This window comes from Poecilia mexicana, unplaced genomic scaffold, assembly GCF_051168715.1.
Source record: "Poecilia mexicana isolate PSO_F unplaced genomic scaffold, ASM5116871v1 scaffold_7, whole genome shotgun sequence".
NCBI classification, from domain to species: domain Eukaryota; kingdom Metazoa; phylum Chordata; class Actinopteri; order Cyprinodontiformes; family Poeciliidae; genus Poecilia; species Poecilia mexicana.
The window spans coordinates 6,637,210-6,665,094 of record NW_028263376.1 but is presented as its reverse complement, the minus strand read 5'-3'; the positions used below and the strand labels follow the sequence as shown (position 1 = coordinate 6,665,094).

Genomic DNA, 27,885 nt, shown 5'->3' with positions numbered 1-27,885 from the left:
AATACATATTCATTAATTAGGGCCTGCCATAGCAATGCATAGGAGCAGCATGCATTGCTCCTACGCATAATTAAGAAAAAACTAACCAAATTCAAATCAAAACAAGTTCTGACACTGTTTTGTGTCAGTTAGACTCAAAATAGACTTTGAATTTTGTCTGCCCCTCTGCTCTTTAGAACTACAGACATAGTGGAACACTGAGTTACTACAGAGGGCAGAACTGGCATTTAGAAATGTAGAGAAATAGCACCTTGACAGAACACTATAACACTATTAATATAGACAAGATGGAAGAAGAGCAAAGGAAGTGTTAAGTACCATATGACTCATGAAACTTGGTACCTCTTAACTGACAACCACATTGGACTGTCGAAATGAGAGCATCACATACCCTCCAAAATAAAACCCTGCACATTTTTCACAGCAGATAGTTGCTGTTTTGGACATTACACTGACTGGTTCAACCCAACCACTGTTACACATGGGATTAGTGTGGCCCTTTAAAATGAAGCTTACTGAAAATTTCAAAATAAAAGCCTCAATATTCCTCTCAGGTTTTTGCACTAATATTAGTTCCTTCCATAATATAAGCATTTTAGCAATTTTTTTCTCTCAGGTTAGTGCACTGCCTTGCCTAGCAAGTTTGTGCTAATAACATTAGCACAAACATTAGCAGTGTACTAACATTAGCATTTTGGCTCATTTTGGATTATACACTAGTTTTAACATATTGAATGGAGTAATTCCACATTAGTCAACATGCTGGTGATTCTCCACATGCTATTAATATTATTTTAGCTAAACTTAGCATCGATGCTAATTTTTAGCATCAGAACGCTGGGTTCCAACCGAAGGGCACACTTTGGCAGGCCCCGTTTACATTTCTTCAGAAATGTTCTAGTTTTACTTTTAGGATTCCTTTCCTGCTTGTTTTCTATTCACTTCTAATAGAAATGCTTGTCAGACATTACATAGCCGTACATAGCAACAAAAACCTGTTACTGTGTGTAAAGCAGAGTGACTGATACACATCATTTGCAAGACAAGAGTTTAAAGTTGAAGTTTACGTTGCTTCTGTTTAAAGCGTAACACCACCTTCGTCTGAGTCTCTAGGTAAACAGTGCTATAATTTATGACTCCAGATCCCAGCTCCACCTGAAAATAATTGATTGTGAATGAAAGCAGCTCATTGTGGTTCCACTGTCATCAGGCCAGAAACGAATCAAAGGATTTCTTCTTTGCTCTGCTTCACGAGAACAAAATAACAGTGAACACAGGAGATTCATGAACCTCAGTTGATTTTTATTTAGCTTTTCATAGTGTAGCACACTTTGGATATGATTAAACAGAAAATATGAACAGCTTTTGTGCACATTTTACCCAGCCTCATCTGTAACAAGTGTGTACTTTCCTGTTACCGTGTCAAAGTCAGTTTTCAAGACACTGGATAACATCACAATGGAACTAAACAACTCACTTTAGGCTTAAATAAACTAAGCCACCTCAGAGGAAAGTGTGTGCAGTACAGTGGTTAGGACTGACAGAAAGACCCTCAGGGCGCTAACGTCATGCGGCTGCTGCCAAAGAGTCACTTTAATTTCCTTATCTCCAGCCGCCGTTGCTTGCGTTTGTTCGTTGCCCTCCGTCTCTCCTTCAGCTGAGCGTTTTGGATTTAGCTCTCCGGCGTACAGCAGCTCCCCCAGCACCAGCGTGCTGCAGGATGTGTCGGCGCTCAAGGTGTGCGTGTAAAGGAAGACTTTCCATGGGAGCGTGTGTGTCGGCGTGAAGGCAAGCGTCTGGATGTTGACGAGCTGCATGGCAGCGTGAAGGCTCTGTGGGGAGCAGTGGGGCACGGCCCCACACCTGATGGTGTCCTCTATCCACGCGCCGTTATCTCCCTCATCGGCCGACTCTGCTGAAACAGAATGAGAAATATCTTTAACAAACGTCGTGAAACAAGCAGCAGGTTTGCAGACAGTAGCCAAAAAATGACTTGCGTAACAGTAGCGGGTAAAAAGTGAACTGCAGTAAATGTAACTGAGTAACTGTAACTATTATATTCAAATCTAATCTCGAAGTCATCAACACACTATTACAGACTAGGGATGCAATAAGCTTTCACATGAAGAGATCGCATATTAAAAAAACATAGTGGTGGGACTCCATTGAATTTTTTAATCAAGTTAATTGGAGGGTCTGTAATTAATGACTGGAAAACCATATAGAGACCAGATAAGAAATATTTTTGATTCAAAATCCCTTCTTGCTGCTAAATTATTGCTTAAATAGATATGAGCTCAGCAACACAGATGTTTGTTGTTTTTAATGTTATTCAACCATCAGATTGGAGCAAAGTGCTATTCAACCCATTCAGCTATCCAGTGATTCAGGAATTACTTTGGAAAAAAGGATTCAATTCCGATCGAATCAGGACATTTATTATCGATCAATTCATGGATCAAACACCTGTTGTGAATTTAGGTGCCTCTAAAGACTCAGTTTTACTCCGTGGTATTTAAGTAAAGCCTGGTGACTGTTATTGTTTTATGAGATGATTTTATTACTTTGTTTTTACCCTACAACTATTAGCAGCTCATGTTGTTTTTAAAGTGCTTTCTAAGTAAATTGACACCGAGTTTGAGTTGTTCCCTCCTTCTTCTTGTTCTTTTCTCATTTTTTGTCTCTGTAGATCAGTTTGTCTTTTGCTTTGTTATTGGTCTGTTTAGGAAAAATCTTTTTCGTTTTGGGAGAGAGAGAGAAACACTGAATCAATCAGAGAAATGCGCATTTGTCTTTAGATATTTCATTTAGAAAATCAGAGTAAATATCAGCGTCTGAGAAAAGAAAAGCAAGAGAGTAGAAGGAAGAAGAAGAAGTGAAACTTAACGCATACAATTCTCCTTTTACAGTATATCTTATCAGTCATGTACACAGTGCCTTCCACCCATTTCTCTCCTGTAAGGAGTTTCTCTAAGTTTCTCCCATCTCTGGTTAAATCAAACCTGGTTCAAAGGAGTTTTGGTTGGAAAGAGAAGAAAAATCATCTTCACTGAAAACCCCGTTATCTGTCCCATAAGTATAACACCTGCTCAGAAACCTTCATTATCAGTTCGTTCTTCCCAGTAAATAAGCTAAAGTTTTATTTTCCAAGACAAGTCGGAGAATTGAAGTTATTGTCCAACAATTGTAAATGTGGCAATAGCTCTAAAATACGTGAAGCCAAGGTAAACTGAGTTCAAGTGCCAATGAAAAGTGAGTTTTAAAGTTTAGAAATGTTTCACGCTGGCTGTAAAAACCGAAAACGGGACACTTTGCTTTTATGTCTTGCAAATACACAATCAACCATTTTCTCATCCCACAAACTAAAAGTGCTGTTCCACCCCTATCATGGAGAGCAAAGGGCATTTTATACTCAACTCTACACGAGTCCACAGGAGTGATAAGTGTTCTTGTCCAGTAAATCACGAGGCTGGCCAAGAACCTTTAGTTGCATTTGCTGGAAAGCTTAATGAAAGATAACATGGTTTATAGACTACAACCTGATCCCCAATGCACTTAAAGCTAAATTTAATTGACATTTACCTTTATTGTATTCGGTACTTCCTTCCTAAACTAAGGGTCAATAACATTCGGAGGGGAAAAACAGAAATTGTGCCGGGCACAGGGCAGAGGAAATGCCTCGTCTTTTAGCAGATTATTTACTGTATACACAGTTTTCAGATAACAGCTCTCAGTTTCCCATTCAGAGAAAAAGTAAGTATTTGGTATTTTTCATAAATTCAGTTTAAGAAATGGGAATAAATTGTGTCCTTCAAGCAAACAGCTTGTAAAAACATGCAATTTCCAAATTGAAACAGGTTCTTTACTCAGATGTTTTTGTTTTTTTTTATTTGAAAAGTTGGCAGGTGTGTTGAAAAGAATCTATCGTTGTTCAGCTTCTGGTCTGAAAACAAGTCAAATACAGTCAAATGTGAAAAGGAAAAAGAAAAACATTATAATTGCATAAGAAATAGCAACCAAGCCAACTAAACAGCTAACTAAATTTCAACAATATTTACTTACAAAAGTGCTGTGTCTGATTTTGAATGAAACAAAAAATTTGGCCAGAAAATCCTTATTTTAAGAAATTTGGGTTTGGTGGATTTTTCTGTTCTTTGTTGTAACAATGCTTCTTGGTAATAACGTTAAACTGTTGGAAAACCTTTTGATTTCCACTCAGTGATGCCACATTAGTAAGTAATACTATGCACACATATCCGGGTCGATCAGCAGAGGCAGATATGCAGGTTGTGCCAGAGAAACAAAATGTTTTATCCTCTTTAGTAGAGGCGGTATGACGCGGGAGCGGCGGATTGTTAAAAAAGACAAATAATCACACAGAAATTTCCTCACCTTTTGTGCTAAGTTTTTGCATAATCTTGAGAAATACTAATTCAGTTAACAGTACAGCAAACCCAGCCTCGTATCCTGCAGTGCATCACAGCAGCAGGGATCAGCCTGTTCCATGTAATTGACTGTAATTTTATTAAGCTCTGTTCACAATGCTAACGCAATAAGCAGCAGTCTCTCTTTGTAGCTACGGTAGCAGCTCGTTATAATCCCAAAGATGTCAAAAATGTCTTCTCCGTCCACTCATTAAAAATGACTAATCTTAAACATTCATTGTCTCTTTGTGTTCTCCGCTGAATAGCACACAATGTGCTGCGAATGACTGTGACACATGTCATCGATGTAATCCTATAAACAGCTGCAGCTGCGTTGCGTGGACATGGAGGGCTGCTCAAGAGAAGGCTTAAATCAAGTTTGTTTGTACAGCACATTTCAGCGACAAGTCAGTTCAAAGTGCTTCACGTGATGAAAACATAACGCAATAACCAATTATAGTGGGAACAGCAAACGAGCAACAAGCATTACACTGTTAAAACAATCAAGAGTAACTATCATCAAATACACATCAAACGTTTCAATTATTATTAATCAAAGGCAGCTCTAAACAGGTGGGGTTTTTAAGCCTTGATTTAAAAAAAAAAAAAAAAAAAGATGAGTTCTGCTTCTCCTTGTTTGGTTCTGGGGATGCAGAGCAGAACCAGAACCAGAACCAGAAGACCTGAGAGGTCCAGAAGGTTGATACAACAACAGCAGATCTTGTGGTGCTAAGCCATTCAGTGATTCACAAACTAACAACAATGTTCTTCAGGTGACAGAAGGCTGACTTTGTAACTGTCTTTATGTGACTCTGAGGGTTCAGGTTCAGATTTCAAGCCAGACCTTGGCTGGCTTGAGGTCCAGGTCTAGGTCAACCATGAGACCTAGACTTCATGGTTTAGGATTAGGGTTAGAGGCTGGATTACGTAAACCAGCTAGTTTACATAAATGTTTATTGAAACCCAATTTTCTCCGTTTTGCACAATGAAAATGTTTCTTAAAGCCTATTCATAGTGATTGTTATAATATTCAAAGTCATGATGATAGCACCAGCTAAAAATAGTAAAAGATCTGGATGGTTCGCATGTGTCGGAGAGGAATGCTTGGGAATATTTCTGCCTTTGTTCATTCATGGACAGTTTAAGATCAGGAATGTGAAACGTGACGTGGCAATTCTTCTCTAACACACTTTTTGCCCCTCACACTTTGTTTTAAATTAAACAAATATTTTTAAATGACTTTATGGACAAAGACGCAGCTCAAGTATATTTAAAAAGCAGTCCTCTCTGAGGATTTTATTAATTAATGGAAAGCAGGATGAATGAGAATACGTACTGTCTGCCTTGTTACATTATAAATCAACTCTGATTAATCACATTTTTAGGGAAGCTGAGATCATTTTCTCTGGCCAAGCTCTGGCCAGATTAATGCCTGATCTAAGGAGTAAAAAATAAAAATAAAAAAAATCTCTGAGATGGAACCTGTCTGACAGCATGAAGTAGGCTAAGAGGCTTGTATCAGTCTGGAAAGTCTTTTCTAAGCTACTCGGAGTCCAGAGTCCCACAGTGGGAGTCATTACCCACCAATGGTAAAAACTCTCGGGAGTGAACAGCTGACTGAAATTACTTCAAGACCGCGTCAACGACAGGACGTCACAGAAGAACCCAGGACATTATGGAAAGCACTGCTGACGATGCTAATGATTTAACACTAAGAAAGAGAGACGGCCATGAAAAGAGAACTCATGGAAGAGTTACACGGAGAAAATCCCTCCATGTTTTCTCCCGCAAAGAAATAAAATAATTCGAAACATGGTTTTTAGACACTGAGCCAAAGTTAACAGCAGATTTCTGTTGATGCTAATGTCACAAGCTGCTTTTACCAAACAGCTTTGGTCTTTGGGGAAGCAAAAATATTTGCCTTTGCTTTGATTTGAATAGATACACATCAATATTTGCCAAAATGCATTCATAATAATTCATTTAAATATGAAGCCAAGACCAGGTAGATAGAATCAAGGTATGGAAATGTGTTGTGAACTTAGAAGCCTAAAGTGAAAGCTCTGAGGTTGTAAGGTCAATTTTTCAAAATTTGTTTACCTGAAGAAAGCATCTTTCTTTTCTACTCTAAAGGTTGCATTCACACCAACTCTGTGTAGTCTGCTCTAGTCAAACTCTAATTTGATTAAAGTAATCAAACTAGAGTTAGTACTCGAACTCTGATTGGATCAGAAAAGGGAACTCTGATTCGCCTACAAACCTCGGTCTCGGGTCGGTTGAAGTGAACTCTGATCTGGTCCAAATGCATATGTGAATGAAAGCTGAGAGGAGACAAGGCCGAAAACAGGAACCAGATTATGTGGGTAAATACCAGTAAATCAAACGGGGAAGTCCAGCGCTAGCAGGAGAAATGTCTCATGGTCCTTTCCCAGAGACAAAAGAGAGATCTTACAACTGTTAAAATCTGACGCCGCTCCATTTTTTGTTTACATTTGGTGAAGAAAGAAGATGCGATCAGTGTCTTCTTCTGAAGTTTTTGTGTTGTTTCCTTCAGTGGTTCTTGGCGCAGTGCAACCACATGCGAGGGGGTGAACAGGTTTTTCAACTAGTTTAGATCGTTTGACTCAGTGCAGTGTGAAAACAATCCACAGCAGCTGAAAATGTAACAAATGTTGCAATTCTGGTCTCCAGTTGATAGTCCAGATTCTACTGGACTATCAGGTGTGAAAGCACCCTAAATCAGTTTAATAGTACCTCTGGTGTAACTATTCAGCTGCTCATTACTAAATTGTCAGACGGACTGCAGAAAAAGGCTGCAACGACATTAATGTTAAAGTGGTCTAATAAGACACTGCAGCTGTTTCCAAATAGAGAAAGTAACAACATTCAGGTGAAAACTTCACATCCTGGGCCTCGACAGACCGAGTCGCTTAATGTAAGCGAATAATGTAAAATTACATTATTCACTTACATTAATCCTGTCTAATGCAAGCGAGAGGAAGCTTCCGCTCCATTACCTTGTTCTGGATGCGAAGCACGCCGCTGCATCCACAGGCGCTCAAACTCCTCCGGGGTGACGGGTGGAGAAAGAGACAGAGTGACGCTGGGCTCGGCACCGGGAGCCGGGAGGCCAGCCGGGCCGCCCAAACGTTGAGCGTTGCCGTCTGAACCTGGAGGACGAACAGAGGCGCACAGTCAGGATGCTGGAGACACAGTTGCTACTCGAGCACATGCAATCATCGGTTGATATCAAACTAAATCGAATCTGATCCGAGCGTCTTGTGCTTGTTGTGCACCAACGACCACCAGCCACATTAGATTAGCAGGAAGTAAACAGGAACCTCTGATGTCAGAGCTATAAATACACTCTTGTAGCATGATAAGTGTGGCATGCAACACAATGATGGAAGAAATGTGATTCAGCTCCGGATTTGGTCATTGCACTCTAAATCACTCAGTCTATTGCGCTGGTTCCTTCCTGAAACACACTGTGGGGAAAACTGCAGAGTCAAACGCACTTCAGGAGCAACATTTCAATATGAAATGACTTTGAAGGTCCCTCTGCAGCTATTCCCGTCACGCTTTGAGACAGAAAACCACACTGCGGGGTACCACAACAAGCATTATGCAGCAGGATTCACAAAACTGGTCAGGCGCGATAACGATCACATGCAGGCTGTGTTTACAGGAGTCATGCTGCCTGATTGGTCCGGGTTCTTACAAACAGGTCAGAATGTCTGGAGCACGTCTAATCCAGCTCCTTATTGCAACACTCTGCCATGTCAGGGCTGCTGGTTTAACTGTTTAGCAACACGTTCGCAATGGAGGGGAGATCTGGTTACCAAAATAAAATAATTTTCTTTAGGTAAAGGCAAAGGACCTGAAATGAAAAGAAAATGCCCACGGTGCCAAAAAGTGTAATTATTATAGAGATAATTACAGATAGTGAGTAAAACTTGAGCTTCTGTTAGCACAAAGGCATTTCATCCAAAAATAACAGAGACACCAATTACTTTTAAACCCCAAACATTCAAAATTCCCTACGTTCAAAACATTTGTTTGGAAAAGCCAAATTCCTTGGTAAGGAACATCTCAGATCAGCTTTTAAATCTTTTAACCTTGACGAGTTGTTGGAGAAGCCCCGCCCCTTTCTCCCTGTTTACCCATCACTGCAAGGCTCACCACAACGGATATGCAGATGATGTGACTGTTGTGTGCTTCAATGACCAACTCAAGTTTGTTTGTACTGCATGTTCCACATGGATGGATTTGAGCAACAAGGCAGTTCAAAGTACTTTAAGTGACATAGTTTCATTTTCAATTCATTTTATGTTTTTTTTTTATTTCATTCACTCAATGATAAATACAAATAGTTTATGTAACGACGAAAAGAAATCATGAATGAAATGGAACACTATACACGAAGCCAGAACACACTCATCCACTTCTTAAGCAGTCAAAATTACTACAGCTTATTCATATTGTGTCTTACCAGAGAGCAATTACCATGTACAAGGCAAATAAGAGACAATTAGCAGAAAATATTCAATATTTATTTAAGAACCTTGAGGGAGGGTACAATCTAGGAGGGGAACATAACTTTAAATCTTAACCAGGTGAACAACCAAAAGTTTCTCTGTTTCTATTTCTGGTTCTGGGCTATGGAATCATTTTTCCAGCTCAAACAAAGTCCAACTATCAGACAGTTTAAGAAAATGTGTAAAAATATGATGTTAGAAACATACCGTGTTTTCCCGATAGTAAGACACCCCCGATTGTAAGACGTATCGGGGGTTTCAGGGGGGTCGGCTAATATAAGCCGTACCCCGAAAGTAAGACATATGTCTTACTTTTCGGGGAAACACCTCTCATCTCGCTGCGCGCCGCCTCCTGCCCACGCCGTCCCCCTCTCCATACGTCACCGCGCCGTCCCCTGCACTTGTTTACATGTTATGCAATGTTGTAACAAGACATTCTTGGCACTTCCTTTTATAAAACTGTTTTGTGGTGAATACAATACTGTTCAGGTTGTTAATAAATGTTAATTTTATGGTTAAAACAAAAAATTCGACAATTTTTTTCCAATATAAGACATACCCCGAAAGTAAGACATAGTGGGGCTTTTGGGGATAAAAAGAAAGTAAGACACTGTCTTACTTTCGGGGAAACACGGTATCGCGGGTAAGACTGTTCATTACAAATTGAGATGGTGATGTATTTGTAAAGGTATTATATATATTGGCTTGTTATGCAAATATGTGTGTGCAAATATGTATGTATGTGTTCATATGGCTATGTATAATTATTCTTAGTTATTATAGTTATTGTGCCTCCTTTAATTTTTATTTGCTATTGTGAGATGTAAGATATCGTGCAACAAGTGGGAAGCTAGGTATTATTTGCATAATCAAAATAAGTAAAATTTTAAAAAGAAGTACAAACTTATGATGTCTGTCCCTATTCACATAAAAAGAAAACCTAAGATGACCAATTGCCATAGGTTGGGAATCAATAAACATTACATTTAGACAAATGACATAATCAAAATCAAGAATATTTTAGCAAATAGTAGATAAAATTCCCCAGAAAGGTCCGGGAGTGAAAACTGAGAGAAAATAACCATTTCAGGTCAAGGCTGCTGACAGTGGTTCTAAAAGCTGCTTTGTTTATCACTCATTGCTGCTGCAATTCAGATTAGTTTTTATTCAGTAAACAATAGTCTAATGTAATTTATCATATGCTAAATGCTTCTGAGGCCTCAGTAAGTCCAGACTGTGTTTCACTTCATGCCCAACAGACAAGGGGTGGATTCCCTTTTCACGGTACACAGAGTTGCTAAAACCACATGGTTCCTGCAGTTTGAGGCGTTTTCTATGAGTTGTCAAATATATTCACATACAAAGTGACGAGTTAGCCTGTATGATGAGCAAGTACAGAACACCACAAATTCCCTCTGCCAAAATAAGCTCCTGCCTGCTTGTGAGTGATTAAGCAACACGCATTGCTTTACAAAGAAGACACTGATCGAATTATGTTATGTATGATATATGTTTCAATAAGGTTTTTTCTTTCCTGGAAAACTCCTACATGCTCACTGTGTTTTCTTAAAATGTGTAGTTTTTTCCCCCCCAGATATTCCCACCTCTATATATAAATCTTATTTTCTGTCTCAATCATTTTTCCCCAGATCCAGGCTACCTTTTATATCTTATTTTGCTTTACATATCAAAAGTAGAAAACAAATGTACACAGAGAAACCATGAACCTGCTTTTCACAGCTTCTCATTTTCTTTCAGTTGTGTAACTTTTTAATGTTTTGTTTTCTCCTCAATTTTGGCCGACATGACGCAGCAGGACACCATGAATGCACGTCACTGAGCTACAGCACACAAAAGCCTTTCTGCATGGGAGCACATCTAAAACAGTAAATATCAAACGTGCATCAGGACTTTCCGGGGTGTTCCACGGCAAACATAACGTGTTTGTCTAAACACTTTCAAAAATGCCAGCATACTGAGCAAAACAGAAAACAAATGAAAATTATATTGCTCACCTAAATGAACCATCTCAAGTTGTCTGCAGTCCAGATTGTCCGGAAGGTCGGCGTTTGGTTTGGGAATAGATGCCAGGTGTTCTGGGCTCCCCCTACTGGTTGACTCTACTTCTACTGAACAGCGCTGCAGAGGCTCCAGAGTGTTAAAGCTGCTCACCCACTGGCTAATGGGTTCGGCCGGGCGGCCGATTAAAACGCCCATGGAGGGGTCCGATCTCCGGACCTGGAGAACATTTCGGGTCTCCTCAATCCCACACTGCAACAGGCGGTAATAGAGAAGAGCCTGGCCGCGCACACACATGTCTCTCTCCTCCTCTGTAAGACACAACGTTGTGTTTGGTACCAATTGTCGTTTTATCACTCGAGTCAGTCGTCTAACTGCAGACACGCACCGATGCAGTAGTGCAGCAGCCTCCCCAGCATGTCCTGAGTCTCAGCAGGACGACACAGAAACAGCCTCATGGTGGACGTCAGCAGCTCCATCTTCAGCTCCATGGAGGTCTCGCTTCTCACTCCGTCGATGAACGCTTCCAACGTGTAAGGGGCGCTGGAAATCCTCTCCCCGTAGGCGCCCAGCAGCCACAGCAACGCCTGCCTGCCCTGGTGGATGAGAAAGTTGATGACTTCCAGACAGATTGGAATAATGTGGACAGTGCAGACTTGGCCTCTAACCTTTCCCACATGCTGTGTTTATTTTACCGCTTCAGATTTTTGAAATTTATATATAAATACATCCAATAAAACAAAACAGTATGCAAGAATGTGGTAAATGTTTCCCAGTGTGCATCTCTGCATCTGTTTAAAAACAGTAAAAGCCTGTTTGGTGAGAATAAGAATTATAAGTGGACTTAGAAATTATTTATAGCCCTTTCAGTAAACAATAGAAAGGTCTTTCTTGGCTGTTGCAGCAACTAAAACATTTCTAGTAACTCATTATATAATTTTTATATGTCTCCGTTGGTATTACAAGGGAAATATCCCCCCCACCGGGCTTCCCCCAGAAAACTAGCTATGCTAGCATAGGTTTGAGGAGCTGGACACTCATCCAGTGGCTCACTGTGTCAACGAGTTAAAAAATATCTAAATCTAACAGGAAATTTGAAAACATGTCTTGGTAGTTATGTGTAATTAGACGACATTACTAACTATAAAGTCTTAAGGCAAACACACACAAAAAAAATACAATTAAAAAAATATTTTTCACTTTTTCTAATTAAAGCATTTTAAATTTTTGATACTTTATCCATGACTTGTCTCTTTATTTGCTGAAGTTGTTATCATGTGGAGAAGTAGAAACAGGAAGTGTTTCTTTCTACTTAATCAAAAGACACATGACTTCAGTCTCCCTTTCTGTTCACATACTGACTGTACTTTGCTGCCATTGTGCTCATACCAGTTTCACCAGAGAGTTTACTTCAACTCGTCTCTGCTATCATTGTTACTGGTGTCTAAAAAAAAAGAAAAAAAAAAAAAAGCCTAGAATAAATAAAAAAAACGATGCAAGTGAAGCCTGGTGACCCGCCAGGCTTATATGACACTGGAGGAAACCCTCCTCATCATCACTCAGGTATACCAGCAGCAAAGCAACAGCCCAATCAAACCACAGATTAATACTATGGTAAGAATATGCATTCTGTAGTGCTTTTGTACAATGACAACAAAGGCATTCTGATTCTGATTCTAAGAGACAACAAGAAATATGAGTCTGAATTGTAAGAATTTACAACATAAGAAAAAGTATAGTACGGTTATTAAAAATACCATACTCAGACTAAGAAATGTGCAAATAATAGAAATATCGGAATATTTACAAGAAAGTGACAAAATATGCAAACAGTAGCAGGGATGAGTTGAGTTGCTCCCTTGAGGAAGGAGCCGCAGTCTGTCACTGCAGGAGCTCTCCAGTTCAACATGTATGAACTGAGATGAAGTCCAACACTAGTCGTGTTTCCAGTTTGCACATTAAGTTGTGCAAACTGGAATTACGAAGCTAAATTTGGAAATGCGGCAGAAGTTTTTGTGCTAGGATGAGGCGGCTTTTCGGCTCCACCGAAATTGGTGTATTTTGAAAAACTGCACTGGAAGCACTTTTTTCACATCACATGAGTCACATGATCAACAACGAGATGTTACTGCTGGTGAAAACAATTAAGAAGAAAGCAAGTTGAATAACCTGGTGTGCGAACATTCTGACTCATGGGATTTTATTTGCATTTTTTTAGTTACTGGAAACACCACAACTGTGAAATTGTGTTTTCTTGACATTAGCGGAATATAATAGCGGAGCACACTGTAATGGAGCGTAGCTAGTTTCCCACCATTTGCACTAGGTCAGGGGTCACTTCCTCCTTGGTCTGCGTCTACAGAGTCCAGCGGTAGCAACCATCTGCTGTGGCACGATCCACAGTCTGCAGGGCAGCTTGGTGGAAATTCTTGGATTCATCGCTATCGCTTTGGACTTCCTACCACATCCTCAGAGACTTTTCACATGTGGAACCTCTTATGTTCTTTAGTAATACTCTGTGCTACGCCCACTGGATCTTGAAGACATTTAGATAGTGATCTCAGTGTATTTTAAACACTGCACTCTCAGTTAGTACAATAAAAACTATTTTTGCTCAGTGACGTCAAGATGAAGACCTTCTGCACCGATATAGTCAGTATGGTAAAAAAAAAAAACGTGCGATTTCTTCGTCTACTTTTAAAATGATCCAAAAATGTGATGCAAAAAAAAAAAAGGAATGGTAAATGGACTGAACTTATATAGCACTTTATCCAATCATTTTTGACCACTCAAAGCACTTTATACTAGAGTCACATTCACACATCGATATGCAGCTTGGTAGGCAATTTGGGGTTAAGTGCCTTTGCCCAGGGCCATGTTGACATGTGGCAGGAAGAAGCTGGAATCGAACCTACAACCTTCTGATTGTAAGACGACTACCCTACCCACACAGCCACAGTCACCCACCTGTACTAACTAAGAAGTTGGTATAGATTATATCGATGGGTTGGTCCAAATGGTTTTCCACTTGGACCTGCTTCCTTCAAGGACGTGTCCAGCTGGCACTCACTGAGAGCGTCTGTAATCAGAACTGTGACTATAATAATAATAACAACAACAATAATAATGGAGGAAGTTGGGTTGCGGTCTGAGAGAGGAATTCAAATGATTGATTTTTTTGGTCACTGAGAGCTAAGAAGAACTAAGAAGTTAGTACGGGTGCAGCTTCTATTTTACAGAACTGAGGAAAGAGGCTTTCGGGGGAAAGCATTTTTCATCTCATTGTGCATGTTTCACAAAAGCCACAAACCACTTTCCTTAAAGCAGTGATGACATTTATGAGAGAAACAAACAACAGTGCTCTATGGTATTGCAAATAGAAATCTAATTGACTAAATGAGCTGAATTACGCAGGTCGGTTTTCAACAACGGGTTCAAGGGGCTTAGAGCGAGGCATGGATATGTGGTGGGAAAAGCTGGAATTGAGCTCACGACCCTGAAGACCGCTGCTCCCACTGAAACACACCCACTCCTGAAAAACACCGTGGAATAAACACAAGACAGCAAAAGATGAAGCGAGAGCTTCTTCTATCCTGCAGTCACCATCACAACATTAGTGTATAATAATACTTGCTGAGAGCTGCTTGAATGCAGCATTATGTTGATTACTATTATCTCAAGTCAAGGAAAGTGCAATAACGTAGTGCATGCTGATAGTAATGCACTGTGTGACCACCAGCACAAACTTCTTATAGATTTGAGACCACAAATCTTTTTTTTGTGTGCGTCTCTGCTCTGTCTCGTCGGTTGCAGCAGATGAGCACTCACACTGAGCGTGGCTCTGGTTCTGGTTCTGGTTCTGCTGGAGGTTCCTTCCTATTTCCGGAGCGTTTTCTCACTGTTGTAACACAGCCTGGTTTCTGTACTACTCATAAACCCGAGTGAGACCACACATGTAAAACAATGCAAATCTATTCTCATTTGTGTACAGGAGGAATAGAAGAAGTCGGGCTGATCAATACGAGGAAACAACAATATGTAAAACGGTTGATGAATGTTGGGGGCCTGTCTACTTAGCGCTCAAAGCAAACATATACTCCAGTTACTAGCAAGTCTATCCAGTTCCTGAAAAAAAAATTATTAATTTAAACGCAACAAAACATTTTATTTGGCTGTTTTGTAAGCTTTAATTTGAATAAAGTCTGACGTCTTTGAAAAATGACCTCATGCCAACTCTGGGTTGGAAGAGGCTTTCTGCAGCGTCCCGGATGGCCATAAAGAGAGGTGGACTTTGAGGTCTTGATTTGCGAACTTTGCAAACCGAGTCCTATGTATACGTCTAAATCCAATAAATCAGGTTGATTTGATTTACTCTGTGAAACGGAGCCCCCTCAGGGTGACAGTGGGAGATCTGGGCTCTGACCTGGCTGTCTTGCAGCACTTCCTCGCAGCCCTCCAGGGCTGAAGACACGGCATCGCTGCACTGAGGACACGCCCAGACCAGATCACGTATCGTCTGCACCACCGCTGGGAGAACGGGGTGGGGCAGGAGGACAAAGGACAGAAAACCACACAGTTACTAGCGATCAACATGTTCCCAGAGAGGATGATGGGAGATTATTTTTCTGAATGTTGGGGGCTGATTTATACCAGAGGTTATCTGATCCTGTTTCAGCCCAAGCAGCCCGGTGAGAATCTCCAGACATTTGTCGCTGTAGCTTCGGCCGATGCGTCCTGACAGAGGGAGACAAAGGGAGACGGAACAGGAGATACGAGCTGAGAACTCAACACCAGAGCAAGCTCAGCTTCAGATCCCGGAATGTGATCAATCCTGCTTTCTTACACATGACAGTAAAAAAACATAAATAAAAGGTTTTCTTTTGCTGCATATTTGATTTAATAAAGGGAAACAGAATTGTTTTGCATCTAATATGGTTTGAAACCCACACAGGAAAAACAGCACATTTCTCCCCCACCCACATACAGAGACTACCTGCCATTCCATGATACAAATAGCTTTAGGCACTTTGTGATTTTCTTACTGATTGTTATTAATGTGTTTAATTGCCAGAGCTTGAAAATAAATTCGGGAGCAGGTATCTCTCATGATCTGATGAAGGTGAGTGGAGGATCAAGGCAGAGACAGGAGTGGAAGTTGAAATGATGGTTTAATAAAAGCCTGAAACAATTGTGTGGGGTCCAAACAGAGGAAGGGACTAGGAGACAAAGAAGAGGAGGACGGAGAAGATGCAGGGAAACAATGACACACAGGTGAGACGATGTACACAAGGAACTCAAAACAACCCAGAACCATGACAGTGTCTCGTTTAAACGAGAACATTTCTCATAACAGTGAAACAAGCTTTATACCTCGTTACGTCAAGAAAGTTTCTCATTTTGGATGAATAATTTCTCGTTACACGGAGATATAAAAATTCGCCTTTTTAAGATTTTTGCTTCTTAACGCGTAAAAGGGTTCGCTTTAATTCTCCTCCTCTTCCTGGTTCTTCTACGCGACATCTGAGAACCCAAAGAGGTGTTGCTGTTTTAATGTTACAACTTTTGCTGAAAGATTATATCTTTGTGTAAATGAGATATAAATCTTGCTGTAGTAAGATTTTTTTTTTTTATCTCCTCAAAACGAGAAGATGTTCTCGTTTTAACAAGTTCTACGTCTTGCTAGAACAAGATTTTTTGCATGTGCAACATCTTGAAGGGATAGTTTAAGTGCGACTCTGGGGAGAGCAGCCTGTTGTTCCTAATTTGGTTAGAAAACCTTTTCAGATTTAATATGTATATATATATTTTTTACAGATTTCTTGATTCTTGGTCTACTTCTTAAGTAAAAAGACATTGCCTTTTGTTAGTTATTTGTATTTTAAAACTTTAATAGAGCCATCAAGGGATAGTTGAATTTTAAATCATTTTGGATACAGATTTGTAATGATAATGTTTAGTTAAGTGAAACACACAAAAAGGTATGGTTACATAAGTGACGGTTTGCACGCATGTGTGTGTGTGTGTGTGTGTGTGTGTTCTTACCAATGGCTGAGATGGCGGCCTGAGCGGTGTCTGTGTTGACGTCAGTGCAGTAGCCCTTCAGTTCATCCAGGATCATTATAACATTCTCATCATTCACCAGCTCTACCAGCACCTGCAAACACACACACACACACACACACACACACACACACACACACACACACACACACACACACACACACACACACACACACACACACACACACACCTCTGGTTAATACACCATGCTGTTAGGACTGTAGCAATAAGCAATAAATCAATTAATCGCATGAGACATTAAAACAATCTCAATAATTTTTAAAAAATCTTCTAAAAAATATATCTTTTTACATATTTGTTGAAACTGTCTCTATGTCATGACAGTTTGGTATGAGACAGATAATCTGTGGAAAAAAACATTGAGCTCCTCTGATTTCTCCCAGTGGTAGTTAATAGCAACCAGTGTGGGACGTCTCTGAGCTAAAACTGGACCCCACGCTGGAAATGGAGGGTACCGCTGCAGCATCAGCAGAAGTGACAGATGCTGATCAGTTTGTGGATATTCACGCAACAAAAAGTGTGACAATTCAGCAAAATAAAAAGAAACAACAAAGAAACAAATCGAATCCTTGGAGAGTGATTGTTTGTGACGACAACAATGAATATTGTCATCTAAAAGTCCTTCGGAGAAATATGGCTCAAAACCACTTCAGCTGGCTGTCTGGAGGCAAAAGTGTGAAGGAATAACTTATAGCGAAAACTTTGCTTGGCATAAGAGCACTACCTGCATTTTTCTGCGCTTGATGTAGGCCGGTTCAGCATAGCTACAAAAGAAACGCTTGTAGTGCTCTCCCAGCAGGCCGGGGATGGAACGCAACAGCAGCTGCAAAAAGAGAAAAACACTTTTATTTGATTTTATACACTAATGAACAAATAAATTATATTAGGTATTAGTCTCTGGGTATTAACAGAGGCAGATGATGGGTTAAGTAATGACACCATCATGCACATACAATTTCACAGATTGATATAATTCTCAAAATGCATTTATTGTATTGTAAGAAGTATACAAAAATATTATACACTGCAGTGTAGAAACAGTCTGGAAGTGACACATAAATAAATGAGAAGTTAGAGCTGAAACTCTCACCTGTATATGACAAAGGGCCGTAAACCTCATCTCCCTCGATCCACTCCCGCATGCGGCCAGCAGAGGTCCTCGCACTCGCTCCAGGGCGGCCTGGCTGACCGCAGGAAGGCCGGAGCAGAGGCTCAAGAAGAGGCTGAGGGTGGCCGCCATGACTGGAGGGTGGGGGCTGACCAGGGAGGAGTCCAGCAAGGAGAGGATGTCAAAGAGCTCGTCTTCTGACTGGGGCTGGTACCGCTGGAGGACCCTCAGCACCTCCGACTGGCCCCAGGTGTCACACTCCTTTAGCCTAGAAGCAAAATATTTTATATTCGACGTTCACTGGTGAACATCCTGAAGGATTCATTGCGGGCTCTATCTTGTTCTTCTTGTATATGCATTGTCTATCTTTACCAGGGCTGTATTTACAAGGATGAGGGGCTCTGGGCCGGAGCCAGTTTTGGTGACCTATTCACCAAGAAAAAAAGTCCTTACAGTGCAGTACGTAACTTTGATTAAAAATAAATAAATAAAAAATAAGTTTTTAAAATATTTGTTAAAACTGTCATGTTGTGACAGTTTGCTATGAGATAATCCTCCACCTCCTCCCTGAACTGTTATTGCCATCTGAAGAAATGCACCTCCCTCATCCAAAAGCAACCAATCAGATACAGGAGGAGGGGCTTAGTGTTGTCAATCGGCCTCATGTACTCGCTCCCAAATGTGACAATAGTGGAGAAACAACTTCCTGTTACAGGAAAACCGTTTATCCGTCGTCATCAGTGGGCATGTTAACTAGCCTTAGCATTCACTACAGGCTATGCTACCTGCAGAGGAGTAGAAAGTGAGGGAGGGGAGTGCTGTCAATCACTGACATCACTAAGATCTGATTGATTGTTTCTAGTTAACGCTGGGAGAAGGCAGAAGAGCTCAGTTTTTTTCAGATTATCTGCCTGTCATGACAAGGCAACAGTTTCAACAAATATATGAAAAAAATCTGTTTTTTTTTTTTTTTTACAAGTTACATACTGCAGCTTTAACTTATACAAATTACAGTACATTAATTGGTAGCCCTTTATATCAGCAGGTAGGTATCGATGCATGGTAGATTTAATACATCCTATAAACAATAACTCTTTGTTTCCAAAAAACCAGCTATAACTGCATTATTTTCAAATATTTAAATATCTGCATTCATATAATTCCCCCCAAAATTAATACATATCACCTAATTTGGGCCTATGAGTTTCATATAAAGTACAATGTTTGAAAAACACATTCATCAAAAAAGAAAAAAAAGTGCCTCTCAACAAAATCTGAGTCCTTTCTAAAATCTGGCCCAGATCGTTTCTTTGTTTTCACATTTCTTTTCATTGTTGTGGAATAATGATGATGATGATGATGATGATGATGATGATGAAATTTACCCATCCTTGAAAATAGAATTGAAAGAATCATTACAGACATTTTGAAAAGTTTTGGGTTGAACTTAACTCAAATTAAAAGAAAATCAAACGGAGGAAAAAATTGTAAAAAAAAAAAAAAAAAATAATAATAATAATAACCCAAATTATTTTTTAGGACCCTGGTGACCGAAATAATTCAGTCATGGTAGAGCGTGTGTAGGAAGTGTATGTTTAAGCGCTCTAAGAGGAAGGAAGCTGTTTTGTAGTTCCTCTTTAATTAGACCAAGTCTTCTTCTGGTCAGCAGGAGGGAGAATAAATGATGTTCGGGAGGAGAGAGTGGTTTCAGATCCAGCTGGCAGCATTTGAAGTGTAAAATGTCTCTGATGGGAGCTCACTTGGTGCTGTTGCTGCCTTCATCCATCCTGTTCTAACAGAGGTTTATGATGACAATCCAATTTCCGTCATTTAATTTCCTGCTCCTCTCATACATACAGTGATGACTTCCTGTTCTGTCCATCATTTGCGTCCCTCTTCTTTAGTTCAGTATATTTTCAGCCTGTTTTGCTTGTAGTTCTGTATGCTGTTGCTTAGTTCTACCTGAAGTTTCCCCTTTACGGAAATGGATTGTTGACATTTCTGTGATGGTGATGCTTTCACATCAACAAATATATGAAAAAAATCTTTTTTTTTTTACAAGTTACATACTGTATACTCAATAGAGTATTTTTCAATTAAAAATACTCTATTGATTCCAAAAGGGAATTAAATGTTGTTGGAACTCATATTATCCAAGGTTCTTCAAAGTGGTATTGTGGATTGTGATGGCTGTTGGCAGGAAAGATGTCCTGTAGCAGTCTGTAGTATAGCGAATTTGAAGAAGCCTCTGACTAAAGACACTTTGTTGTTGTAAACCAGTCTCATGAGGAGGATGATCAGGGTTTTCCGTGATTTTCTTGATCTTATGAAGAATGCTTCTTTGCATCATCATCTCCAGAACAGAACCAGGGCAGAATCAGCTTTCTTTACCAGGTTGTTGAGCGTTTTTAGATCCCTGGTTCTGATGATGAACATCATCATGACAACCAAGGAACACAGCAAAAAGGTCAGGGGTAACGTTGTGGCTGAATTTAAACCAGGGTCAGATTCCCAAACCTTAGACCGGACCCAAAAGAGATCTGTCCTTGGGGACGATTTGGTCAATCGTCCAAAAGAGAAAACTCATCGGTCATTTGCTCTAAGAAGATACCTGACTACCAAACCCTAACTAGTGTGCTGTAGAGGTTATCACCTGCAGAGCTTGTGCTGAAAAGAAAAATTATCAGCAAAAACACCCCACTAAATATCCTTGCTGTCGGTTATCTTGACTGACAGCATGTTACATCTGTCACGCTCCTCCTGATTATATATATACATGTTTTATATATATATATATATATATATATATATATATATATAGGTCGTCCGCACAGAAGGGGTCTCACTCCCAGAGGGAACGATAGCAGACATAGAGCACAGCTACAAGTACCTGGGAATACCACAAGCAAATGGCAACCTCGATGAGGTCACAAGGAAAGGAGCCACAGCCAAATACCTCCAACGAATAAGGCAAGTCCTGAGAAGCCAGCTCAATGGCAAGAACAAGATCCGTGCAATAAACAGCTATGCCTTACCAGTAATCAGATACCCTGCCGGAATAATTAGCTGGCCAATGGAAGAGATGAAGGCCACGGATGTTAAGACTCGGAAGCTACTAACCATGCATGGAGGGTTCCACCCCAAATCCAGCACCCTGAGACTGTACACGAGCCGTAAGGAAGGAGGCAGAGGACTAGTGAGTGTGAGAGCCACTGTCCAGGATGAAACATCTAAGATCCATAAATACATCAAGGACAAAGCCTCAACGGACGATGTGCTCAGCGAATGTCTCAGGCAATGGGGAACAGAGGACGAGGTGCTGGAGGAACCATCATGGGAAGACAAGCCCCTACATGGGATGTACCACCGACAAATAACTGAAGTGGCTGATATCAGGAAATCCTACCAATGGCTGGAGAAAGCTGGACTCAAGGACAGCACGGAGGCCCTCATCCTGGCCGCCCAGGAACAGGCCCTAAACACCAGAGCAATAGAAGCTCAGATCTACCACACCAGACAAGACCCAAGGTGTAGGTTGTGCAAGGAGGCCTCTGAGACAGTCCAGCACATAACAGCAGGGTGCAAGATGCTGGCAGGGAAAGCGTACATGGAACGACATAACCAAGTGGCGGGCATAGTGTACAGGAACATCTGTGCAGAATATGGACTGGAAGCCCCGAGGTCAAAATGGGGGACACCCCCAAAGGTGGTGGAGAATGACCGAGCTAAGATCCTGTGGGACTTCCAGATCCAGACAGACAAGATGGTAATGTCGAACCAACCGGACATTGTGGTGGTGGATAAAGAACAGAGGAAAGCCGTTGTGGTGGATGTAGCAATACCAAGTGACCACAACATCAGGAAAAAGGAGCATGAGAAACTGGAGAAATACCAGGGCCTCAGAGAGGAACTGGAGAAGGCCTGGAAGGTGAAGACCACAGTGGTGCCTGTGGTCATCGGGGCCCTCGGGGCAGTCACCCCCAAACTGGAGCAGTGGCTCAAACAGATCCCAGGAACAACATCAGACATCTCAGTCCAGAAATGTGCAGTTCTAGGCACAGCCAAGATACTGCGCAGAACCCTCAAGCTCCCAGGCCTCTGGTAGAGGACCCGAGCTCAGAGGATGAAAGAGACCACCCACGGAGGGTGAGAGGGGAATTTTTTTTTATTTTTTTTTTTTATATATATATATATATATATATATATACATAGTATATTATATTATACTTAAATATAATATACTTAAGTATATATAAGTATATTATAATAAACTTGGTAATATAATAACTTTATATTGCTAAGTATTACACTAAAATGATAATTATAATAATTAATCAATAATTATAATAATAATAATAAAAAACAATTACCAATATAACAAATGCTAATAATTAGTATTACTTATATTGATAATTACTATTGTTACTATTGCTAATGATAGTTGTAATAATATAATAACATAAAGTTATAATTTTGTATTATTATTGCTATTGTTTTTATAATAATAGTACTAATAATATTACTATTATTATTATTAGTATTATTATTATGAAAAAACAATAACAATAATAACAATATTAATTTATACTATTTAATAATATAATCATTTTTTATATTGTTATTAAATTATATTATTCAATTATAACTTTTTTCCCATTTAATACTGTTTCTGAATTGTTTGTGTATTAAATTATAATAACAAAGTTATTATAATTTAATATTGTTATTATTGCTATTGTTTTTAATAATAGTACCATTATTATTATTAAAAACAATAGCAATAATAACAGTATTACATTATAATAACAGTTATAATTTAATAACTTTATTAAATTAATATAATTTATTATATTAAATTATAACATTCTAATTTAATATTATTTTTGCCATTTTCTAATAATAACAGTACTATTATTGGTAGTATTATTATTATTATTAAACAATAGCAATAATAACATTAAATTATAATAACATGAAGTTATAATAAAATACTGTTATTATAACTTCATGTTATTATAATTTAACAACATAATATGAAATTATAACATAAACTATTATTGCTATTGTTTTTAATAATAATAGTACTATTATTAGTACAATTATTATTATAGTACTATTATTATTATTAAACAATAGCAATAATAACATTATTAAGTTATTATAATTTAATATTGTTATTATTTGTATTGTTTTTTAATAATAATAATAATAATAATAATAATAATAATAATAATAGTAATATCCCCACAGAAAAAACTGAATATTCAGTCCATTACAGTCTTATGTTTTTATGGCTTGATGTTTATTTTGCAATTATTAATAAGTGATCAATGTGTTAGATTAACTCCCGCAGCTATTAGCTCATTAAACACCAGCTGTACTGATGATCTGTCAGGGTTGGTGTTTAAGTCGCCTTTTATTTTCTAACTGAACTGAAACAGAATTCCACACCACATCTACATGTGAAGGTTGTCAAAGTCAAGCTGCCATAACTGGACTACTTCCCTCTCCTTCCATATTTTTTTCTTAACTTTTTCCTGACCCTGTTTATCTAGAGATAGTCGATATCAATATCGACTGACATGAAATGCTTATATTGTGATACATATTTCAACCCTAATTCCGCTTTTCATACATATTGCCCAGATGTTGGAAACAAGTTGAAAATCCATATTTAATTTTCCTTCCACTTCACAGCTATGCCTTAACTCGTCTCACTGGACCCTGAGAGAACCCAGGGCAGTTTCCCAACCTGTTGAGGAGGTGGTGAGTGATGGGCTTGTTAATGACGACTCCCCCCTCGTCCTTCAGGACCTCCTCCAGAGCTCTGAGGCAGTTCACCATCACCACGGGGTCCGGGTCCCTCAGCAGGCTGTACAGCTCGTTCACCACCGCGCCGTCTGGAACATATCCCAAACACCAGCTGCTATTCACTCATTCATCATTTATTGTGAAAAAATTATTACCATGATAAGAATTTTATCATTCAATTAATCATGTTTAAAAAAATAGAAAAAAAGAAAGAAATCAAAATTACTGAAAATTAAAAATTGTCAGTAAATTTGAAAATATGAAAAAGCAGTTATTGTGTGCAGTTTAGTGGTATGAATCACACTTCTTTAAGTGACTGGTGTCCTGAACAAGTAAGAATGTTATTTGGTATAGAATGTTATTTGGTATAGAATGTCATTTGATTTAGCGCCTATAGGTATAAAAGTGCTACTTTTTATAGGTACAAAAAGTAGCACTTTTATACTTTTATGCTACTTTTTGTACCTATAAAAAGTAGCACTAAATTGTTTTTATCATAATTTTTGGCATTATCAAAATAGTACCACAAAATATTACAATACAATTCTAAGTCTATACCACCCACTCCCATTGCTTTCCCACAACTGGTGGTAAAAACAGGCTAATGAGTAAATGACAATAAAAGATGTGAACGCTGGCGCCACCAACAGGATGCTTCACTAAAACACCAATTCTAATCGGCAAACTCAGATGTCTTTAAACACAAACAACAAATAGACTGTATTCATAATTAGTTGCTTCTATGGGAATTAAAAGAGAAAGCATCTGCCAGGTCCTGCCAAGCAAATGCACTGATCCCATGGATTAAATCAAAGTTTTCTAACAATTCATTGGCAATGCGAGAAACCTTTAGCTGTTGCTGATCATCATGCTTCTGGATACTTCCTCAGTATGATTTGCATCACTTTTGGTTGAAAGAGGAACCTCAAATGAACTCCCACTTATTTCTTACTTTTTCTGCTCTTTTTTTTCCTTTTTAAAGAGACAGACAGAAGAAATGAAAAGAGGTTGGAGTCCTAGTCAAACTGTGTTTTTGACTAAAGTCCCAGAGGGTTAGAGTCCCAGTTAAACGGCGTTTAACTGAAGTCCTAGAGGTTGGAGTCCTTGTCAAAAGGCGTTTTGACTAAAGTCCTAGATCGGGTTTGAATCCCAGATAAGGACAGGGGTGCAGGTGTCGTCCCCCCTGGTTGAAAAGGGGTGCAGGTTTTGATGTTTTTATCTTTTTTTTTTTTTTCAAAATTTTTTTCCACATTTTTTTTCCTCTTTCTTACTGTTTATTCAATGTCACATGCTGTTTTTTTTTATTATTATTATGTAAAGCACTTTGAAATGCCTTGCTGCTGAAATGTGCTATACAAATAAAATTTGATTGATTGATTGATTGATTGATTGATTGATTGATTGATTGATTGATTGATTGATTGATTGATTGATTGATTGAAAAGTCCACCTATTTCAGAGCCAGGTTGGAGATTGTGCAGCTTGGCCCAACCAAGGACGGCCACCCGTCGGACGCAAGCCGCCCTGTCTCTCAGCCCTGCGGTCAGAGGTTGCTCCACATACTCCACCAAGCTGGGCAACCTGCCACACACAGAAGCAGTGATCAGGAATCTGTCACGGAGCGCAGCGGGGCTCGCGTCAGCGCCCGGGCATGTCTCCCTGCTCACCTCAGGTTGGTCATGCTCCTCAGGGCCAGGCTGCGCACCATGGGGTTGGGATCCAGGCAGTCTTTCCTCAGAGTGTTGACGACCAGAAGGGACAACTCTGGGTTCAGGTGGGCATAGCAACACAGGAAGACGTACACCAGTTTCTTCTGGACGATATCCACTGTGGCGCAGGCTTTCACCATTTCACTGAACAGGTCGGACACATCCACGCCCTGAGACATAGCCCTGAGATGGAGAGGCACACGTCAGCATGATCACATATGGCTAAGAAAAACACTTTTTCGGAGCGGAAGCTGTGAGTGAGGGAGGAAGAACCAAAGTCAGCTGTTGGCAGCATCTGTGAGGAGTTTAAAACAAAGTCAAGACAAGTACATGGAAGCTAAGTGAAAGGAAACTTTAACATCTAAGAAGAGCCTGTGATACATTCAGGCTGCCAGGTAGAGAGAGAGCAAGACATCAACGATTGACCGGAAAGCTGGAAGAAGTACAGGGAAGTCGCTCTGTTTTATTCCTCAAATTTATGTGATCAGAAACATGCTGAATTATGAAATTTTACCAGCTTTTAAAAATCTCAGAGTCAAGGTGAGGATCACTATTATCCGAAACAAACACAAGGAAACAGATGGTTTTGGAACGCTAGTTGCAAAACCATCTGTGATTAGTACCAGTTGTACTAATCACTAATAAAAGATGCTGAAGATATTTTGAAGTATCACCTCAAATAATTTTGTCTTTGTTTACATAGCCTAGTTTTACAGAAACTGCTCACTCACACAGCAGGATGACACCCCTGCTCCTTATATAAATAATTAATGACTACTCAGAGCAGCCAAGGTACAAAAAATACTTAAAAGTAAATTTAATGCTAATTTCAATTAAGAAAATTTGATTTGCTTCACAGAGATTAGGAATATACACGATCCTAGACTATTTTTAAAGGCATATAAAACCCCTTTATTTAGAATAATAATTGATTGTGTTAAGTTGTTAATAGGAATAAACTTTAGAAGTCAGGTCCATGTGTTTGGGTTCTGCTCCGTCATTCTAAATTGTAGCCCATGTAGCTTTACCTGCAGGGTTTTAATGTTTAAGATGTCTGCGGGCCCCAGAGCTGTGGAGGTTCGGCCCTGTGAACCAACACAGACACAGCAGGTGAAACCCACCTGATGACTTTGAGCACGGTGTTCCGGTACCGCAGAGGATCGGACTGGATGTTAGGGTTCGACAGAGCCCTCCTGAGCTCCTTCACCGTCTCCTTACCACTCAGGTAAGGCATGATGAGAACTAGAAAAACTATAAATTACCTGTTACCATCTTAATATTAGAGGTGACACAGGGTGGACTAACACAAGATAGGTTCAGTATAAAATATTACCAAATTATTAGTCAGCAGAGCTTCAAACTGCTCATTTTATCCAGAATAACCTGCTTTGATGACTGGTTTATTTACAGCCGCCATGTTTCATTTTCTTCTGCAGCTCAGTGGATTTGATTTTTACATCGCCACCTGCTGTCCTGGAGGGGATTTACAAGACCGCCGTCATGTTGGAGAGGTGTGTAAACTCAGCGCGTATTTCGTGCAGAGTTGTGGTAATAATCAGGTAATATTCTGGCTTTACACAAATTTAAGAAAAAGTATCACATTGCTTATTCATACTTTGCTGATTTTGGTTCCGAGTTAAATCTATACATCAATTTTATTTCAATAAAATTAATTTAATAAGAGTCATTAAATAATATTTAGGACTACCGCTTTTTGTGCATGAAAAAAAAACTTATTTACATGCTTCAGAATTTTTTTGTTTATTTCTGTTCAGCAATGTTGTTTTGTTTGGAAATATTTGACTGATCCGTTGTTTTGCTATCAGCAACTTTCCTCTAATCTTCCTACATCATTGTCATCCATGGTTTTCAAACTGTGGTTCAAGTACCCAGGAGAGGTTGTTTCATAAATAGCACCTACTACTTCTGCATCCAGTACTATTTTTTGTTTGCTTTTATAAACATAATTTCAAGGTTTCATACAAAAAAATGTTTTCAACTTGGAAAATATGAGGTTCAAACACCAAAACTGAACCTCAACCTTCAACCAAAAAGCTCGTAATGTAATGAACTTGTATACCACAACACTGTGCACAGCAAAAGCAACTGGCAAAATGTTTCCTAAAGATCCATAGAAATTTTCAAGGCAAATAAGATGCTATATCTATTCATATATTAAATCTTTAGGAATGTTT

General features: G+C 39.3%; 1 protein-coding gene across 3 annotated transcripts; it reads right to left on the bottom strand.

The window, feature by feature from the left end:
- Window positions 1–1,281: 1,281 nt before the first annotated feature.
- Window positions 1,282–27,145, bottom strand: ap4b1 (adaptor related protein complex 4 subunit beta 1). Of its 3 annotated transcripts, XM_088006936.1 has the most exons (14): window positions 27,024–27,145; window positions 26,812–26,941; window positions 25,649–25,873; window positions 25,432–25,562; window positions 23,923–24,070; window positions 18,153–18,438; window positions 17,787–17,885; window positions 17,024–17,135; window positions 15,632–15,715; window positions 15,405–15,508; window positions 11,370–11,577; window positions 10,978–11,292; window positions 7,442–7,594; window positions 1,282–1,915 (listed from the first exon to the last, which is right to left on the bottom strand). In XM_088006936.1, exons 2-14 carry the CDS (start codon window positions 26,922–26,924, stop codon window positions 1,494–1,496), a joined length of 2,400 nt encoding a protein of 799 aa, XP_087863062.1. In that variant the 5' UTR covers window positions 26,925–26,941; window positions 27,024–27,145; the 3' UTR covers window positions 1,282–1,493. The 3 variants fall into 3 exon arrangements, with proteins under 3 accessions (XP_087863062.1, XP_087863061.1, XP_087863063.1); XM_088006935.1 differs by having other exon boundaries at window positions 26,812–27,134; XM_088006937.1 differs by having other exon boundaries at window positions 1,282–1,912; window positions 26,812–27,134.
- Window positions 27,146–27,885: the final 740 nt, after the last annotated feature.

What these genes read in the sequence shown, in the direction of transcription:
- ap4b1 (XM_088006936.1), bottom strand. Translation starts at nt 26,924, where the DNA reads ATGCCTTACCTGAGTGGTAAGGAGACGGTGAAGGAGCTCAGGAGGGCT. An exon ending in CCAACCTGGCTCTGAAATAG is followed by an intron (nt 24,071 to 25,431) that starts GTGGACTTTTCA and finishes GATATGTTCCAG; the next exon opens with ACGGCGCGGTGGTGAACGAG. An exon ending in CGGCCCTTTGTCATATACAG is followed by an intron (nt 17,886 to 18,152) that starts GTGAGAGTTTCA and finishes CTCTTTTTGCAG; the next exon opens with CTGCTGTTGCGTTCCATCCC.